The sequence below is a fragment of the Bos taurus genome, chromosome 7 (assembly GCF_002263795.3).
Source record: "Bos taurus isolate L1 Dominette 01449 registration number 42190680 breed Hereford chromosome 7, ARS-UCD2.0, whole genome shotgun sequence".
NCBI lineage: Eukaryota > Metazoa > Chordata > Mammalia > Artiodactyla > Bovidae > Bos > Bos taurus.
In genome coordinates, this window is record NC_037334.1 from 10478806 (window position 1) to 10498499 (window position 19694).

At 38.5% G+C, this 19694-nt stretch overlaps 2 protein-coding genes across 2 annotated transcripts; both read left to right on the forward strand.

Moving 5' to 3' along the window:
• The first annotated feature begins 263 nt into the window (after positions 1-263).
• OR7A91 (olfactory receptor family 7 subfamily A member 91) lies at positions 264-1196 on the forward strand. The gene has a single exon (NM_001390691.1). The coding sequence runs from the start codon at positions 264-266 to the stop codon at positions 1194-1196; it is 933 nt and encodes a 310-aa protein (NP_001377620.1).
• Positions 1197-14962: 13766 nt separating this feature from the next.
• Positions 14963-15898, forward strand: OR7A96 (olfactory receptor family 7 subfamily A member 96). Its single transcript, NM_001390665.1, has one exon. It carries the CDS (start codon positions 14963-14965, stop codon positions 15896-15898), a length of 936 nt encoding a protein of 311 aa, NP_001377594.1.
• The last annotated feature ends 3796 nt before the right edge of the window (positions 15899-19694 follow it).

Consider the following 19694-nt stretch of genomic DNA (forward strand, 5'->3'; position numbering starts at 1 on the left):
GGAGAGGTTCAAGAGGGAGAGGACATACGTATACCATGGTGATGTTTAGCAGAAATCAACACAATATTGTAAAGAAATTACCATTCAATCAAAAATAAATAAATTTAATTATAAAAAAGAAAGCCAGATCCATACAATGAATATCAAAATTAATGTATTGACTGAAAAGTATATGCAGTAGCATTTAGAATATGTGACTAATGTAAGTTCATGTGAATATTAATCGTATTATTTGCTTCTCTCCTCAGAGTCACAGTCAGCATATGGAATCAAGAAATAAAACAAGAATTTCAGAATTTTTACTTCTGGGATTTTCAGAGGAACCAGAAATTCAGCCCCTCATATTTGGGCTTTTCCTCTGCATGTACCTGATCACTGTGTTTGGAAACCTGCTCATCATCCTGGCCGTCAGCTCAGACCCCCACCTCCACACCCCCATGTACTTCTTCCTCTCCAACCTGTCCTTTGTAGACATCTGCTTCACCTCTACTACCATCCCAAAGATGCTGTGGAACATCCAGGCACAGAACAAAGCCATAACCTATGAAGGCTGCATTATCCAGATGTATTTTTTCATACTCTTTGTATGTTTGGATGACTTCCTCCTGACTGTGATGGCCTATGACCGCTTTGTGGCCATCTGCCATCCCCTGCACTACACGGTCATCATGCACTCCCAGCTCTGTGGGCTGCTCATGCTGGTGTCCTGGATGATGAGTGCTCTGAATTCCTTGATACAAAGTTTAATGGTATTGCAGCTGTCCTTCTGTACAGACTTAGAAATTCCCCATTTTTTCTGTGAAATTAATCAGATGGTCCGACTTGCCTGTTCTGACACATTTTTTAATGACATGTTCTTTTATTTTGCAACTGGGATGTTTGGTTTTTTAACCCTCACTGGAATTCTTTATTCATATTCTAAGATAGTTTCCTCCATAAGAGGAATCTCATCAGCTCAAGGGAAGTATAAAGCATTTTCCACCTGTGCATCTCATCTTTCAATGGTCTGCTTATTTTACTGTACAAGCCTAGGAGTGTACCTTAGCTCTGCTGCTACCCAAAGCTCACACTCAAGTGCAACAGCCTCGGTAATGTACACTGTGGTCACACCCATGCTGAACCCCTTCATCTATAGTCTGAGGAACAAAGATATAAAGAAAGCTCTGGAAAGAATCATTGAAATGGCAGCTACATAAGGTCCAACTGTTTTGGGGCTGAAGTAGTATTGTGATTTCAGAACTGAGATAAAGGGAGCCAGAAATTGATATTTTTTATCAGATTGTAGAAGGAGAACTTCCTCTTTTTCTCTGTTTCTTGGAATTTCCATGTGTATGAATTCAACTCCTCTACACAATTTATGTAACTCACTTTATTGAGCTTTATTGTGAATAATACCTTTAACTTTGATAGGGATTGCAATGGATCTGTAGAATGCTTCAGGTAGTATGAATATTTTAATAATATTAACTCTTCTAAATCATGGACACTTGATAATCTTTTCATTTATTTGTCTTCTTCGATTTCTCTCATCAGTCTCTAACAGTTTTTAGTGTATATGTCTTTCAACTCCTTGATAAAATGTATTCCTAAATATTTATCTCTTTTGAATGTTATTAGATAAGTCCTGGGAGCTTATCTAGTAGCTGTGTCATACTGCAGCTAGTAATATGCTTATTTGACATGATTGCCTTTGAAATGAATGACTCAAAAATCAAAAACTTAATTTTAAGCACTTTTATTACAATCAAAAAAGGTTAATGGTAATGTACTTATATTGCAAATATGCTACTGTCACTTATAAATGCTTTCTTGGTTTTATGTTATGTCTAAAATGTTGTTGCTGTTGTTCAATTGCTAAGTTGTGTCCAACTCTGTGACCTCATGGACTGCAGCATGCCAGGCTTACCTGTCCTTCACTATCTTCTGGAGTTTGCTCAAACTCATGTCCATTGAGTCAGTGATGCTATCTAACCATTTCATCCTCTGTCACCCCCTTCTCCTCTGGCCAGTATCAGGGTCTTTTCCGATGAGTCAGCCCTTCATGTCAGGTGGCCAAAGTATTGGAGCTTTAACTTCAGCACAAGTCCTTCCAAAGAATATTCAGGGTTGATTTCCTTTAGGGTTGATTGGTTTGATCTTCTTGCTGTCCAAGGAACTCTCAAGAGTCTTCTCCAGCACCATGGTTCAAAAGCATCAATCCTTCGGCATCCAGCCTTCTTTTTTTTTTTTTTTTAATTTTTTTAAATTTTATTTTATTTTTAAACTTTACATAATTGTATTAGTTTTGCCAAATATCAAAATGAATCCGCCACAGGTATACATGTGTTCCCCATCCTAAACCCTCCTCCCTCCTCCCTCCCCGTACCATCCCTCTGGGTCGTCCCAGTGCACTAGCCCCAAGCATCCAGTATCCTGCATCGAACCTGGACTGGCAACTCGTTTCTTACATGATATTTTACGTGTTTCAGTGCCATTCTCCCAAATCTTCCCACCCTCTCCCTCTCCCACAGAGTCCATAAGACTGCATCCAGCCTTCTTTATGGTCCAAATCTCACATCTGTACATGACTACTGGAAAAACCATAGCTTTGACTGTACCAACATAGTCACTGTAAAAATTATCAAATATGTATCTCCAAGTTGTGACTACATGGAAAGATAAGTGGGATTAAATTGACCTAATAATGAAAGGTTGCTGCTACCAGACATGACAATGCCAGGATCCATGGCCTCCAGAGGAGTTGAATTCAGTCTGGGGCCAGAGACAAGGCTTAATTACTCAGAGGTGTTTTTGTTTTTTCTTTCTGTAATAAAGTTTTATTAAAGTATAAAAGAGATGGAGAAAGTTTCTGACATAGACATCAGAAGGGGACAGAAAGTGCCCCATTGCTAGTTTTTAGCAAGGAGTTATATACCTATAAGCAAGCTACTAACTAGAGAAAGGAAAGCCTCAAAACTGAGAGAGTTGCACTAGGCCCCTCATTTAAAACATGCATTTTGAGATAGCATTCACACAAGGTGAGTCATCCTTGTGCATCATCCTGGGCTCACCCAGAATTTTTATTTTATTTTATTCATATCGATGAAACAATTCACATGAATCTTGAAGAAGGGCAGATTTCCAAGCAAATACTCAGTTTATTAACATAGCTTAAGAAATACATTTCCATGAGAAAAACACATTGGTCAGCTCAAGGTTTGAGATGAAGTTAAGTTCTGGTGGAAACAGGTGTCTCCATGGCAACACAGGATTAGAAGACAAAAGAAAAAAAAAAAAAAACTTCCACTTGCAGTTTATTTCCTCTTGCAGCTTGGGGATCTAGGACCTCCCTACTGAGACTACTTCCAATAAAAGCTTAGTGTCAGAGAAAACCATAAAAATGAGGAACTAAAATGTCAAACCAAGTATTTTGTTAATATGCATAATATTTCTTTATCATGCTCTACATTTGTTTATTAAAACATGAAACATTGATGACCATAGGTTAGGAGACACATTCATTGAGATGAAGGCTTGGTTTCTGTATTTTATGTTTTATTACTGAATTATCTTCCTTTTTCTCCTTGAACTGTTAATGCTACCTACAAATATAATATCTCCTATTGTTTTACAAAAATCCCCCGTTTCCTGAGATTTGTCATAAATACAAAAGGGATGGTGGATGAACAATATCAGTTCATCCATTTCCCATCTTCTTCATGCTCAGGAGTCTCTTCATGCTTCATGATCAGAGGATGATCTGCAAGACAGCTTGATATCTTGCCCAGTCATGTGATTCAGGGCCACCAGTGTTTCTGCACAAGTATGCAAATCTGTCCACCTCTCCTTGTGACCTAGAAGGTAATCTCAAGGTAGTCACTTATTACTACAGTTGTCTGAAATAAATTGAATAACAGAATGACCATGGATGTTCTCTTCAAATGTCAGAACATATGCCAAAAATTAAAAGCTTCAAGTTATAATTACCCTCAGCTCTGTTTATTTGAATTATTTTATCCGTTAATAATCCTGCATAATAAGCTATTTTATGTCAAATTTAGATACCTTATTACCTTTTTTTTTTGATGAACTTATTTGCTAGGGAGTTGTACTGACTTATTTGTGCTCCTTATAAAGGTGTAGTCAGTTGTCAGTCTCTACATTAAGTTTCTAAGCCTCATCCATGATGTTAGTAAGTCTGTGGTGCTTTTCTGTTTTTGATCAATGTATGATGAGCTTTCTGTGTTTCTGTATCTAGGATAAACTTCTATTTGCAAAAAAAAAAAAAGAGAGTTTATCATGTGAATTACTTAAATTTAAAAACTGTTTCTACATCCCTAAATGAGGCTTGGCTTTCTTCCCGTTTAGAAGACATTTCTTCCTCCCTGATAAGGGAGAAACTACTGCCTATGTTCTAGACCATCCCCTAGCCATGCACCACTAGAGTTTTTTTCCATTTAATTAAATTATCAGAGTATAATTACACACAATAAAATGTATATTTAAAGTGTACAATTTGGTGAATTAAAGGACTTAGACAAAAATTAAGAGAACACATTGCATATTTCCATTTATGTGTAATTTGACAGTGCACATAGCTTTAAATGCTTTGTTATATAATTGTGAAAATTTTAAGCTTCCTGAGGCTCAATTCCTTATTTATAAATTCAATTTAGAATATTAAATATAACTTCATATAAATGCCCTGAGAAATAAATGAAACATGTGGAAATTCATTTTTATGCAAAGAAAATGTTTCAAAGGTAATGTGACAGTGTGTGTGTTTGCATACTTCTTTCTTTAAAATAAGTACAATCATACAAATACATATAAACACAAAAACACAATTATGATTCCATCTTTTATGTTGAAAAGAAGCTTGAGAGAAAGTTGGACAGAACAGAAATGAAAGTAATGAATATTTAAATTAACATGATTTTAAAAATATTGATATATAGGCAAAAAATTTAAAGTAAAATGGGTGACTCCATTTTCATAACGGATAACTTTTGCTTTCTTAAGTTCAATGTCATCATAGACAACATTTAGATTTATGCAATGAGGAATTCACTAATAGGCTAGAATATCTTCATATTGATTAAAAATTTGTTTCTCCTTGGTGTGAGTTTTTATCATAAAATGTTCTTATTACTCACAGTAGGCCAAGTAATGAATGGAAAGTCAATGGGGAACACATGTACACCCATGGCTGGTTCACGTGAATGTATGGCAAAAACCACACAATATTGTAAAGTAATTAGCCTCCAATTAAAATAAATTTTAAAAAAATTTAGAGTCTTCCCAAGTAGCCCTAGTGGCAAAGAATCTGCCTGTCAGTGTAGGAGGTACAAGAGACTTGAGTTTGATCCATGGGTTGGGAAGATTCTCTGGAGGAGGAAATGGCAATCCACTCCAGTATTCTTGCCTGGAGAGTTCCATGGACAGAGGAACCTGGCAGGCTACAGTCCATGGGTCGCAGAATCGGACACAACTGAGCATACATACATTGCAACTACATTATATAGAATAAATGTCTATAACCATTTCCTATTGCTATTATATATAAAAAAAAATCCAACTTCAGTTTCCTAAAAACAACAACAACAAACAAATATATGCTTTTCCAGTTCTAGATGTCAGAAGTTCAATTACTCCCAGGGACTAATGTCAAATTCTGGGGTTGTGGTTCAAGGTGGCAGAATAGGAAGATCCTACACTCACTCACCTCAAACCACAGATGCACCAAATCTCCAATTATGTATGGGTCAATTTTTTCCCGAAGTAAACCTGAAAACTATGTGAACATCTTCTCCATAACAAAGCTAATAAGGCTTCATCAAGATCGTAGGAGAAGCAGAGAAGTGGTCTCTTCAAAAACCCCACCCCTGCCATTGGTGACCTACAGGTGGGCAGGATCTCATGCTTACAGATATTTTCCTTGATGGACAATGGGTTTATACCTGGCATCAAGCATGCCCATTCTTGGGACCTACACCAAAAGGTCTCAAGTCACCAAAAAGCATGGCATTGGAAATCAGTGGTGCTTCTTTCCAGGAAACCCCAAAGTCAATATGGAAGGGAAAGTCTGTTCTTACACAGCTCATGTGCAGATTCACTTACCCCAGGAGCAGCCTAAAAGCAGCAGTTTTAAAAAGCACCTAGAACATATATAGAGAAGATTCATTAGTTAATTAAGGCTTCTGCTTAGGGTGCAGGGGCTTACTGATATTTTCTCTGAGAACAGGGACATTGGAAGTGATCATTTTTTGCTCTCAATCCACCTTGTTAGTGTTGTCATTAGTGTGTGCCACTATTACATGAGCTCAATCTTCCAAGTGTCCACAAGAATACCCAACAACCAAAAAAAAAAAAAAAAAAAGAATGCCCAACAACCATGTGTTCCCTTCCCCTCTTGAGGCCAACAAGCTTTCTGGGAACTTGTGTTCTCCTTGCCACATGGAAGTGGAGGGTTTACCCCACACCCACAGTATTCCATGCCCCTGCTATGTCCAGTGGGCTTTCCTCAACTATGGGCTCTCCCATGACCCTGTACCCTTATAAGGATTACTCACCAAGGCTACTCACATCCCCACTGCAGCCAGTGAGATTAACCTGATTCTTCTGCAGCCCAAATGAAGCCAGAATGCTTCTCCTGCACTTTTTGCCTTTCTAGGCCCTGATGCAGCTGAACTCTTGCCCTGATCTAGAATCCCTGGCAGCCTAACTGACACCAGAGAATTTTCCCCTCTCATGTGCTCATCTGCCTGCAATACAGGAGACCCCGGTTCGATTCCTGGGTCGGGAAGATTCCCTGGAGAAGTGATAGGCTACCCATTCCAGTATTCTTGGGCTTCCCTTGTGGCTCATCTGGTAAAGAATCCACCTGTAATGTGGAAGACGTGGGTTCAATCCCTGGGTTGGGAAGATTCCCTGGAGAAGGGAAAGGCTACCCACTCCAGTAGTCTGGCCTGGAGAATTCCATGGACCATACAGTCCATTGGGTTGCAAAGAGTCGGACATGATTGAGCAACTTTCACTCACTCATGTGTTCATCCAGGCTTCCCTGGTGGCTCAGATAGTAAAGAATTTTCCTGCAATGCAGGAGATTTATGTTTGATCCCTGAGTGGGGAAGATCCCCTGGAGAAGGGAATGGTAACCCACTCCAGTATTTCTTGCCTGGAGCATCCCATGGACAGAGGAGCCTGGCAGGCTACAGTCCATGGGTTTGTAAAGAGTTGGGCATGATTGAATGACTAACACTACTACTACTATGCACTTATCCATGGCCCTGATTCATGTGAGCTTGCCCTATGTTCCTACCCCCTCCCCCATATAGCTGGTTCACTCACACCAGACCTAGACTCCGCTACAGTCCATTGTGTCCATCAGGCAAACACAATACACACAGGAGATGCCCCTCAAGCACCCAGCACTTGTGGCCAGGCAACCATTGTTTGGAGGGCCACAGGACTGAAATAGTCAGAGAAACAGTTCTGAGCAGGCTACCACCCTCAAGGCACAACATACAAAGTTGCCTGAAACAGTTTTTCAAGTCTTCCTTGAAAAAGGCCTATTCAGTTGTGCTGGAGCTTTAGCCTGAGTTGCATGTTTCGTATCTAAAGGCTATAGAGGAGCTCATGGGAGACAAAGCTGGGGGATGGCATCTCAGTGCTCTTCTTTGGCCTCAATGTATCTCACAGGTACCCCTCAGAAGGAGTTTATACACTCATCTGGATCTTCAATTTTTGCAACTAGTCAAGAGTACACCTACTGTGTTTCATCAGTAGGCCAGCAGGGGTTTTCATCACATACCCACAGAACTGTAAATAATTGTAATATTTAAATAACTGCCATCTGACAATCTATCTTCCAACTAGTCTAAAAACATGTATTGACAGTGGTCCCTCCCTTTGGCACAGATAGGGCTTGCTTGGAACCACCTCCAACACTGGCACCAAATAGAAGTCACAGAACTGAAGGACACAATAACTGAACTAAAAAATACACTAGAGAGATTTAACAGCAGACCAGATGATGCATAAGAACAGATCAGCAACTCGGAAGACAGGGTAGGGGAACTCAGCCAAACAGGACAGCTAAAAAGGCAGAGAAAAAATAAAATGAAGACAGTTTAGGACATACCTGAAGCAACATTAATTGGAACGATATTTGCATTACAGGGATCCCAGAACAAGAAGAGAGAGAATGCAAGAGAGAGGGACAGAAAACTTATTTAAAAGAATAATTGCTGAAAATTATTCTAACCTAGAGATGCTGAGAGACTGTGAAACAAAAACAAACTGATCAAGAGCAAGACACATTATGATTAAAACAACAAAACTTAGCATAGAATTTTAAAAGCATCAAGGGGAGAACAACTTACTACATACGAGGGCACTCCTAGTATATTAAGAGATTTCTCAAAATAAATTTTGCAAGCCATAAGGGAGTCACAACCAAGATAATCACTATGGTGTGATCACTCACCTAGAGTCAGAAATCCTGAAATTAGAAGTCAAGTGGGCCTTAGAAAGCATCACTACGAACAAAGCTAGTGGAGGTGATGGAATTCCAGTGGAGCTATTTCAAATCCTGAAATAGGATGCTGTAAAAGTGCTACACTCAATATGCCAGCAAAGTTGGAAAACTCAGCAGTGGCCACAGGACTGGGAAAGGTCAGTTTTCATTCCAATCCCAAAGAAAGGCAATGCCAAAGAATGTTCAAACTACCACACAACTGCACTCATCTCACACAATAGTACAGTAATGCTCAAAATTCTCCAAGCCAGGCTTCAGCAATACATGAACCGTGAACTTCCAGATGTTCAAGCTGGTTTTAGAAAAGGCAGAGGAACCAGAGATCAAATTGCCAACATCTGCTGTATCATCTAAAAAGCAAGAGAGTGCCAGAAAAACATCTATTTCTGCTTTATTGACTATGCCAAAGCCTTTGACTGTGTGGATCACAATAAACTATGGAAAATTCTTCAAGAGATGGGAAAACCAGACCAGCTGACCTGCCTGTTGAGAAACCTATATGCAGGTCAGGAAGCAACAGTTAGAACTGGACATGGAACAACAGACTGGTTCCAAATAGGAAAAGGAGTTCGTCAAGGCTGTATATCGTCACCCTGCTTATTTAACTTCTATGCAGAGTACATCTAGAGAAATTCTGGGCCGGAGGAAGCACACGATGGAATCAAGATTGCCCGGGGGAAATATAACTAACCTCAGATATGCAGATGGCCCCACCCTTATGGCAGAAAGTGAAGAGGAACTAAAAAGCCTCTTGAGGAAAGTGAAAGAGGAGAGTGAAAAAGTTGGCTTAAAGCTCAACATTCAGAAGACTAAGATCATGGTATCTGGTCCCATCACTTCATGGGAAATAGATGGGGAAACGGGGGAAACAGTGTCAGACTTTATTTTGGGGGGCTCCAAAATCACTGCAGATGGTGACTGCAGCCATTAAATTAAAAGACGCTTACTCCTTGGAAAGAAAATTATGACCAACCTAGATAGCATATTTAAAAGCAGGGATATTACTTTGCCAACAAAGGTCCGTCTAGTCAAGGCTATGGTTTTTCCAGTGGTCATGTATGGATGTGAGAGTTGGACTGTGAAGAAAGCTGAGTGCCAAAGAATTGATGCTTTTGAACTGTGGTGTTGGAGAAGACTCTTGAGAGTCCCTTGGACTGCAAGGAGATCCAACCAGTCCATTCTGAAGGAGATCAGCCCTGGGATTTCTTTGGAAGGAATGATGCTAAAGCTGAAACTCCAGTACTTTGGCCACCTCACGTGAAGAGTTGACTCATTGGAAACGTCTCTGATCCTGGGAGGGATTGGGGGCAGGAGGAAAAGGGGACGACAGAGGATGAGATGGATGGATGGCATCACCGACTCGATGGATGTGAGTTTGAGTGAACTCCAGGAGTTGGTGATGGACAGGGAGGCCTGGCGTGCTGTGATTCATGAGGTCGCAAAGAGTCGGACACGACTGAGCGACTGAACGGAACTGAACTGAAAGGAGTCACATGATATACTCAAAGAGGTGAAAAAGAGAAAAAAAAGAAAGAAACATCAAACTAAAAATACTCTACCCAGCAATGTTTTTATTCAGAATTGGAGAGTCAAAAGAATTTTAGAGATAAGTAAAAACTTAAAGAGTTCATCATCACTAGGCAGTCCTAACAAAAAATGGTAAAGGGACTTCCTTAAGCTGAAAAGAAAGATCAATATTAAGAACAACAATGGCAACAAACATATGAAAGTATAGATCTCAATGGTAAAAGTAAATATGTAATAAAAGTAATGGATTAATTACCAATAAGCTAGTATGAAAGTTAAAAGATAAGTAGTAGAAATTACTGCAACTAAAACAATTAGTTAAAAACATACAAAATAAGACATGTAAAATGTGACATTGAAAACATACAACATGGGAGCAAATGAAAATATACAATTTTAGGAAAGCATTACAACTTAGACTGTTAGCAACATAAAATAAACTATTATAATTATAGGTTGATTTAAGTAAGCCTGATATAAGAAGGGCACATGATTCAAACAGTTTTCTAACAGAATACACAGAAGGAAACAGTGATAGAAAATGATGTTTGAACATCACTATTTATTAGAGAAATACAAATCAAAATCACAATGAGATATCACCTCAGATGTGTTAGAATCTATCACTACTGCTACTACTACTGCTACTACAGTGGGTAGCCTTTCCCTTCTCTAGAAGATCTTCCCAACCCAGGAATCAAACCCAGTTCCCTGGCATTGAAGGTAGATTCTTTACCAGCTGAGCCACCAGGAAAGCCCTGTGTTAGAATAGCTACAATCAAAAGACAAGAAATCACAAGTACTGATGAGGATGTGGAGCAAAGGAGACCCTTATACTCTGTTTTGGGGAATTCATCATATATAAGTGCAGCCACTATAAAAACTATGGATATCACTCAAAAAAAAAATGTAAGTAGACCCACATAGTCCACTTTGAGTATTTTATCGGAAGAAAATAAAAATGTATTTGAAAAGATGTATACATCCCTATGTTCATTGCAACTTTATTTACCATAGGCAAGATATGGAAGCTACTTATCTATCAATACATTAATGGATAAAAATATATATGAGATACACACAGTGAAATACTACATGCACTCCCACAAGGAAATACTACTCAGCTATGAAAAAGGAGCCATTGCCATTTGAGACAACATGGATGGACCTCGTGAGTATTATGCCATATGAAATAAGTCAGGCAGAGAAAGACGGATACTGTATGGTTTCACTTATATGATTGCACTTATGTATGGAATTTAAAACAAACAAACAAAAAACTCGTAGATACAGAGAAAATCTTGTTGGTTATCAGAGGATGAGTGAACTGGAGTGGGTGAACAAAATGGGTGAAGGGGGTCAACTGTAATGTGACAGATGTTATTCTGGGGGTTCTTTCCCATGGATTTTAGATGTTTAGCAGCATCATTTCAGACATTATCTGACATTCAAGGGGAAAACATTTCTAGTTGAGAACCACTGGTCTAGTTTGAAAACTAGAAGTATCCTGATGGATTTACAATCAAGAGCCATCACATACTCAGATGATAACATTGCCCAGTTCACTAAAGACCTTCAAGCCCCATTTCTGCAGGGGAGAATAAAGTTCTTAAAATGTACTTCCTCATAGATGAGATGATTGTAAATACTCAATCAAACAATCCATATTCGGTACTAAGTTCAGGTTTTAGTAAAATAAATAAATAATTAAATGTATCTCTCATCATTACAAATGTTTTATAATGAACTAAAATGACATCTCTGAACTACAGATGTAAGTATAAAAATCCCACGTGTAATGAAGACAATGTACTTCATGCCCAACCTTTATTACCAAAAGAGCTCAGTCCCCACTGCCCCTCCCCCCCGCCCCCAACACACACTCTTTGTTGAAAGGAGAATAGAAATATTCATAGGATTCAGGGCCTGTGCCTCCACCACAGGTCAGTGATTTGAAGATGCAAGAGACCTGATCCAGACAGGTTCCTCAGTCTTAGATTTGGAGAAAACTCTAACTCAGAGTTGAGATAAGGTGCTAGGAGATTTAGAGATCTGAAAGGAAGGCTACTTCATGGAGGAGTGAAAAACAAAGAACAGAAATGGATTCACTTGACTTCTACCCTGCTGTCTTGTGAATTGAGAATCATTAAGGAAATTTTCCTTCCTTCCTTAACAGTTTTCCACAGGGGAATTATGAGGTTTAGAGCATGAAATAACAGAGAGAAACATGCCTATTAGCAGGTATAGGGAGTTATAAATATATCCACATTTGCAGTCTCTCAGCATGTGTAAACTTGGGCTGGAAGGGCCCTTTTCCCTCTTTGTTTGGAGTCCTAATTCTGGTTGGGGGCTGTAGCTTCACTCATTCCTGCTGTTTTGTCTCCATCACCAACCATCCAAGGGAGAATTCAGATGTCCCTGTTGGAGACCACCCTCTCAGAGTTCCCATCCAGGTGAGTCAAACAACCCAGCTGACTACGCATAAGGTCAGAGAGAATGGAAGCCAATTCAATTCAAGCCAGAGGCAATAGATTACTGTATCTATTCATTTGCTTGATAAATTAATTAAAGTGTCTATTATAGTAGTCACATAAAATTTACAGTGCAGCAATGCTATTTACATCTTTGACCATATTTCACAGTCTTTATCATGAAATTACTATTATGTCAGTGCTAGAAAAAGATGTTGAAATTGTTAAATTCACATTGATTCCTATCAGGGGTGATTTTCCCCCTGGGGACACATTGAACAATGTTCTGGGACATTTTTGGCTGTCAACCTGGAGGAGGGAAGATGGAGACCATGGATGTTGTAAACATCTTTCAATCTACAAGACAGAGCATAAAAGAGAATGATCTGGTTCAGAAAATTAATAGCCCTGAAACTGAGTATTCCTGGGGTAAAGCATATCAGTGAGGCAGTGTGTGTGTGTTCAGTTGTGTCTGACTCTTTTGCAACTTCATGGACTGTAGCCCGCCAAGCTTCTCTGTCCATGTTGTCATTTCCTTCTCCAGGGGATCGACCCAGGGATCAAAATCACATCTCTGGTGTCTTCTGCTTTGGCCAGTGGATTCTTTGCAATCTAGCACCACCTGGGAAGCCCAAAGAATATCTGTACTTGTGATATTTATAGCTCTCTTTGGGTTGTTTAATACTTTATGTTTATGCTAGCAAAATTAGAGTACTGTCTTTGCTACTAGTTTAAAAGTTCCAACCTTAACCATCATAACAGTTCTTAATCCCAGTCTTTTTCCCAGGCTGATAGGTAAAGACATTTCATGTTTTCTTAAAATATTGCTCAGTTGATCTTCATTTCCAGGGTCAGTCTGTTCCCATGTCCTTGAGGCCAGTTCTTGGAATTGTGGCAGCTTTTATGTCATGGCTACAGTCTGGTCCTCATGTAGTTAACTTATTTCACCTGATGAGGGTTTCCGTATCTATAAGACAACTCACAGGATACAGCTCAGAATACTATCTATAAATCTTTTTTTTTTAATCTATAAATCTTGAGAAGGAACTAAAGGTCCTTGACTGATTGTGCTTAATGACTAAACCCCTATTATTTAGTCTGTTGGACTGGTTTCCTTTGTTTCTGCATTTTCTCACTGCTCTAAGTTCTTCTCCAGCTGAAGTTTTTCTACACACAGAAGACAGGTGGAACACAAGGTGAAGGTGAAGACCATAAGGCTCTCCTCCATTTCAGTATCACTTGTAACATCTCCTCTTTCAGTTCTGATGTCATTTATTTGAGTCCTTGCCATTCTGTCTGCTGGGTACACACTTACACACATACCTTTGCATCTCCCTCCCATTCTTACTAGAGGTTTTGATTCATGTGTCACCATGTTTGCCAGTCTTACCAAAAGCACATGAAAAATAGAATACTGTACTCTCCTGTATGCTTGCTTTCTTTCTCATCATACCACTTGTCCCCATCAGCAGTGATAGATAATCTTATGTTTGCGTATATATTTTTCAACCAGTGGATTGTAGGGAGTGTTGCTTTTCAACATCTTATATTCATAACCTAGGCAGTGGTGAAAATATGGTCATACTACAATTTACATTCCTGAAATAGATGGGTTTCTCATTAAAACTGTAAAATTCATCCTGTCCTCTTAGGGAAAAAGCTGATTGGGAAAGCAATTTCATATCAGAAATGGTATAGGGGAATTCATTAAAGAAAATCAGATCCATGCAACAAATACAAAAATTATTTTTTTATATTTTTTAATTTTTTTTTTTACTTTACAATATTGTATTGGTTCTGCCACACATCAACATGAATCCACCACGGGTGTACGCATGTTCCCCATCCTGAACCCCCCCCCACCACCCTCCCCATACCATCCCTCCGAGTCATCTCAGTGCACCAGCCCCAAGCATCCTGTATCGAACCTGGACTGGCGATTTTGAATCACTTCTAATGAGGTGGATGAAACTGGAGCCTATTATACAGATTGAAGTAAGCCAGAAATAAAAACACCAATACAGTATACTAATGAATATATATGGAATTTAGAAAGATGGTAACGATAACCCTGTATGCGAGACAGCAAAAGAGACACAAAAATTAATTTATTGACTGCAAAGTATACATTATATAATTTAGAATATGTAAATAATGCAAGTTTGTGTGAATATTGGTGCTTCCCAGATGACTCAGCAGTAAAGAATCTGCCTGAAATGCAGGAATCACAGGTTCGATCCATGGGTTGGGAAGATCCCTTGGAGAAGTGCATGGAATCCACTCGAGTATCCTTGCCTGGAGAATTCCATGGACAGAGGAGCCTGGCAGGGTATAGTCCATAGTGTTACAAAGAGTCAGACACAACTGAAGCAACTTAGCACAAACACCCTCACATATTTGTATTAGTCATGTTATTTCCTTCTTTCCTAGAAGTTACTTCCATCATATGCAACCAGGCAATGACACATGGATTTCAGGATTTCTTCTTCTGAGATTTTCAGAGGAACCAGAAGTGCAGCCTCTCATATTTGGGCTTTTCTTATCCATGTACCTGCTCACTGTGTTTGGAAACCTGCTCATTATCTTAGCCGTCAGTTCAGACGCCAACCTCCACACCCCTATGTACTTCTTCCTCTCCAACCTGTCCTTTGTAGACATCTGTTTCACCTCCACTACCATCCCAAAGATGCTGTGGAACATCCAAACCCAGAATAAAGCTATAACCTATGAAGGCTGCATCACACAGATTTATTTTTTCACCCTCTCTGCAGTGTTGGACATTTTTCTCCTGACCGTGATGGCCTATGACCGCTTTGTGGCCATCTGCCACCCCCTGCACTACACAGTCATCATGAACCCCCGGCTCTGTGCACTTCTGGTTCTAATGTCCTGGATCATATGTCTCCTGAATTCCTTGTTACAAAGCTTAATGGTATTGCGACTATCCTTCTGCACAAACTTGAAAATCCCCCACTTTTTTTGTGAACTCAATCAAATGATCCAACTTGCCTGTTCTGACACCTTTCTTAATAACATGGTGATGTATTTTGCAGCTGTCCTGATGGGTGGTGGTCCTTTCACTGGTGTCCTTTACTCTTACTCTAAGATAGTTTCTTGCATACGTGGAATCTCATCACTTCAGGGGAAGTATAAAGCATTCTCTACCTGTGCATCTCACCTCTCAGTTGTTTCCTTATTTTATTGTACAATGCTAGGGGTGTACCTTAGCTCTGCTGGGACCCACAGCTCACGATCAAGTGCAACTGCCTCAGTGATGTACACTGTGGTCACACCCATGCTGAACCCCTTCATCTACAGTCTGAGAAATAAAGATATAAAGAGGGCTCTGAAAGCATTCTTTGTGAAGCAAACTACGGAATGATTAATTGTCAGAATACTGAGGAAATGCACCTGATAGCAGAAGACAAAGCTCCAGAGTCAGAAATTTTGATTATTTAATCAGATTGTTAAAGTAATATTTTTCTCTATTTATTTCCTAATGTTTTTTCCTTGACCTCAACTTCTTTATAAGGTTTAAATAACTGACTTTATCAACCTTTCTGCTCTCTGATATCCAACAGCTTTGCTCATTGCTGTTTTCATGTTTTCCCAAATTTAGTTTCAACCATGGCTCAGAAATATTTGGAAATCCCTATTTACCTAATGAAACAACATTTTAGAATATTTCATATTATATACATCATATTAAATACTTTTTCTGTTGTTTTACTACTGGAATTGTCATACATTATAGTACTCTGATGAAAAAAGGTACAACTGATGATGAAAGCAATTTATATAAGTTAATAATGGAGGAAAATCTGAGACCACTTTTTGCCTTTTTATCTAACATTTCTTTCTATAGCTCTACCTTAACTGATCCTACTTACAACATCGACTGTACGTCAAGGCTGTGTATTGTCACCTTGCTTATTTAACTTATATTCAGAGTACATCATGAGAAACACTGGACTGGAAGAAGCACAAGCTGGAATCAAGATTGCAGGGAGAAATATCAATAACCTCAGATATGCAGATGACACCACCCTTATGGCAGAAAGTGAAGAGGAACTCAAAAGCCTCTTGATGAAAGTGAAAGTGGAGAGTGAAAAAGTTCGCTTAAAGCTCAACGTTCAGAAAACAAAGATCATGGCATCTGGTCCCATCACTTCATGGGAAATAGATGAGGAAACAGTGGAAACAGTGTCAGACTTTATTTTGGGGGGCTCCCAAATCACTGCAGATGGTGACTGCAGCCATGAAATTAAAAGACCCTTACTCCTTGGAAGGAAAGTTATGACCAACCTAGATAGCATATTGAAAACAGAGACATTACCTTGCCAACAAAGGTTCGTCTAGTCAAGGCTATGGTTTTTCCTGTGGTCATGTATGGATGTGAGAGTTGGACTGTGAAGAAGGCTGAGCGCCGAAGAATTGATGCTTTTGAACTGTGGTGTTGGAGAAGACTCTTGAGAGTCCCTTGGACTGCAAGGAGATCCAACCAGTCCATTCTGAAGGAGATCAGCCCTGGGATTTCTTTGGAAGGAATGATGCTAAAGCTGAAACTCCAGTACTTTGGCCACCTCATGCGAAGAGTTGTCTCATTGGAAAAGACTCTGATGCTGGGAGGGATTGGGGGCAAGAGGAGAAGGGGACGACAGAGGATGAGATGGCTGGATGGCATCACAGACTCGATGGACGTGAGTCTGGGTGAACTCCGGGAGCTGGTGATGGACAGGGAGGCCTGGCGTGCTGCGATTCATGGGGTCACAAAGAGTCAGACACAACTGAGCGACTGAACTGAAATGTGTTAAAGCTGGCCACTTGGTATTATTCTCCTCATTAGAGTTCTGATACTCTTTTTTTTTTTCTTTTTCTTAATTCAGTGTCCAAAATGCTAACTTTAGTCACTGGCAAAATTATTATCAAATACATTTCTTTAAGAGGAGTATTTATTATAAGATAAACTTTAATAAATATACTGACCTAATATGACCTTAGATTCATAGATGACCTTAAAAAAGATGAAGATTTTTAAATCATATACTGAGCTATTTTGCAAAATATTTATTTTTCATACTGTACATTTATTCACTGGAATATGGACGTTTTGGGTGTTGGTTAGTTGTGTTTGGGTGTTAGTTGTTTGGGTGTTAGTTAGTTGTGTCCAACTCTTGTTTGGGTGTTAGTTAGTTGTGTCCAACTCTTTTGTGACCCCATGGACTGTAGCCTGCCAGGCTCCTCTATCCGTGAGATTTCCCAGGCAAGAATGCTGGAGTGGGTTGCCATTTCCTTCTCCAGGGGATCTTCCCAATCTACGTCTCCTGCTTAGCAGGTACATTCTTCACCACTGAGCCACTTGGGAAGCCCAGAATATGGAGAACTGTTGTCCATAGAATAGGGCTTTTATATATGTGTGGAAATTTGATTGACACTTTTTAGTTTTATTGATGTATTATCTTTTTACCACTTCAAAATGTTTAATGCTGCCTATAGTATGACTCCTTCTATTGCTATAAAGGAAATATGTCCCCTCTCCTACACTTTTTCATGAACACTAAAGTGATGGTGGATGAACATTATCAATGTCACCAATTATATGTTTCCTTATGCACAGGAATTTTTTCATGTTTATTTCCAAAAAGTGACTCAGGAGAGCATGGATTCCTATCAATTCACATGAATGAAGAGCACTAGTATTCCCACACACACATGCATGTCCTTTCAACTGCTTCTGGTGACCATAAGCACTTTATAATAGTCATCTGAAATGACAAAATAATCAAGAGTACTGTCTTCAAATATAAGAAAAATACCAAGAATAATCAGCAGATTATTGTCTTCATTCTTACTTCTATTCACTTTGCTAATTGTATCAGTTAGCTGTTGCTGCATAACCAGCTATCCTAAGAGCAAATGATATAATATAATTCCTTTCTTACCAAATGATAATATATGATGTGATATGTATTACACATATATAATTGGAGCTCCACTGCTCTCTTCTTGAGTATAATAGTGAGCTAGGAGAATTTACATCTGTTTCTAAGGTTTGTTAATAATACGTGTGGTCAGGTTGCACTTCTTTCTACAATCAGTTTATCATATTTTTGTACCTAGGTTCATATTTTATTTTAGAAAAGAAAAAGTATCAAATGTGAATTTAATTTATCTATATCATTCCTGTATCTATATGGATACCATTTGTTTCTTCCCAAGTAGAAGAGATACCTCCGATCACTGCCCAGTCTGAATCACCTACTAGTCCTCTAGATATTACTCTGGTAGATTCATTGTTACATTTTCCCTTCTGTAAAGTGTATTGGGCTTTAATTTAAGTATGACACAATATACACTATACATAATTAAAACATACAATTCAATAAATAAAAAGAGCCATACCAAAATTACAGTACCTACTTCATGTTTCCATTTGTATATAATTCAAGAACGTCCTCAATAAATTTCAGTCTTTTTATGTTACTCTTAAAAATATAACATTTCTGAGCCTAAATTTTCTTATTTCTAAATGTCATGTAGTACTGTAAACATAACATCAGGCAAATATTATATGAAATAAATTAAATGTGCAGACATATTTTCTCAGGCCCAAAGAAAATATTCAAAAGAAAGTTGTGTGCATGTATATGTAAATTCCTTTATATAAATTTTATTGCAAATAAACATACTCATACATATTTGTACACAAAAACAGACTCCTGATCTCATATTTTGTCTTTAAAGGAAACGTGGAGAGGATTAAAATGTAAAAAAATGAATCTAAAAATTAACATGAAATAGAAGAGTGTAGAAATTTACACAAAGATTTAAAGTAAATGGTATAAATAAATTTAAAGGATTAATGACTTTCTTTACTTAATGTCTCAAAAATGAGAAATCCAAATCACATTTACATTTGTACATGATAAATATTCTACTGATTAAAGAGACTGAATATCTCCAAATTAATTTTTGATTTCTTCTTCTGCTTAAGATGGGGGTCACAACATTGAATGCCTTTACAGGGGAAGCTAAATGAATGAACTGAGACACTTAATATCAATTTCCTCAGCAAACTTTTATTAGTTAAATGTTTGTATTCAATTCCCAATGCTAATTTTAAATACCATACTAGTGATAGAAAGCAAACATGTGTATATATCTTTTCTTATTTTTGG

Coding starts and splice junctions, on each gene's coding strand:
- OR7A91 (NM_001390691.1), top strand. CDS start 264: ATGGAATCAAGAAATAAAACAAGAATTTCAGAATTTTTACTTCTGGGA.
- OR7A96 (NM_001390665.1), top strand. CDS start 14,963: ATGCAACCAGGCAATGACACATGGATTTCAGGATTTCTTCTTCTGAGA.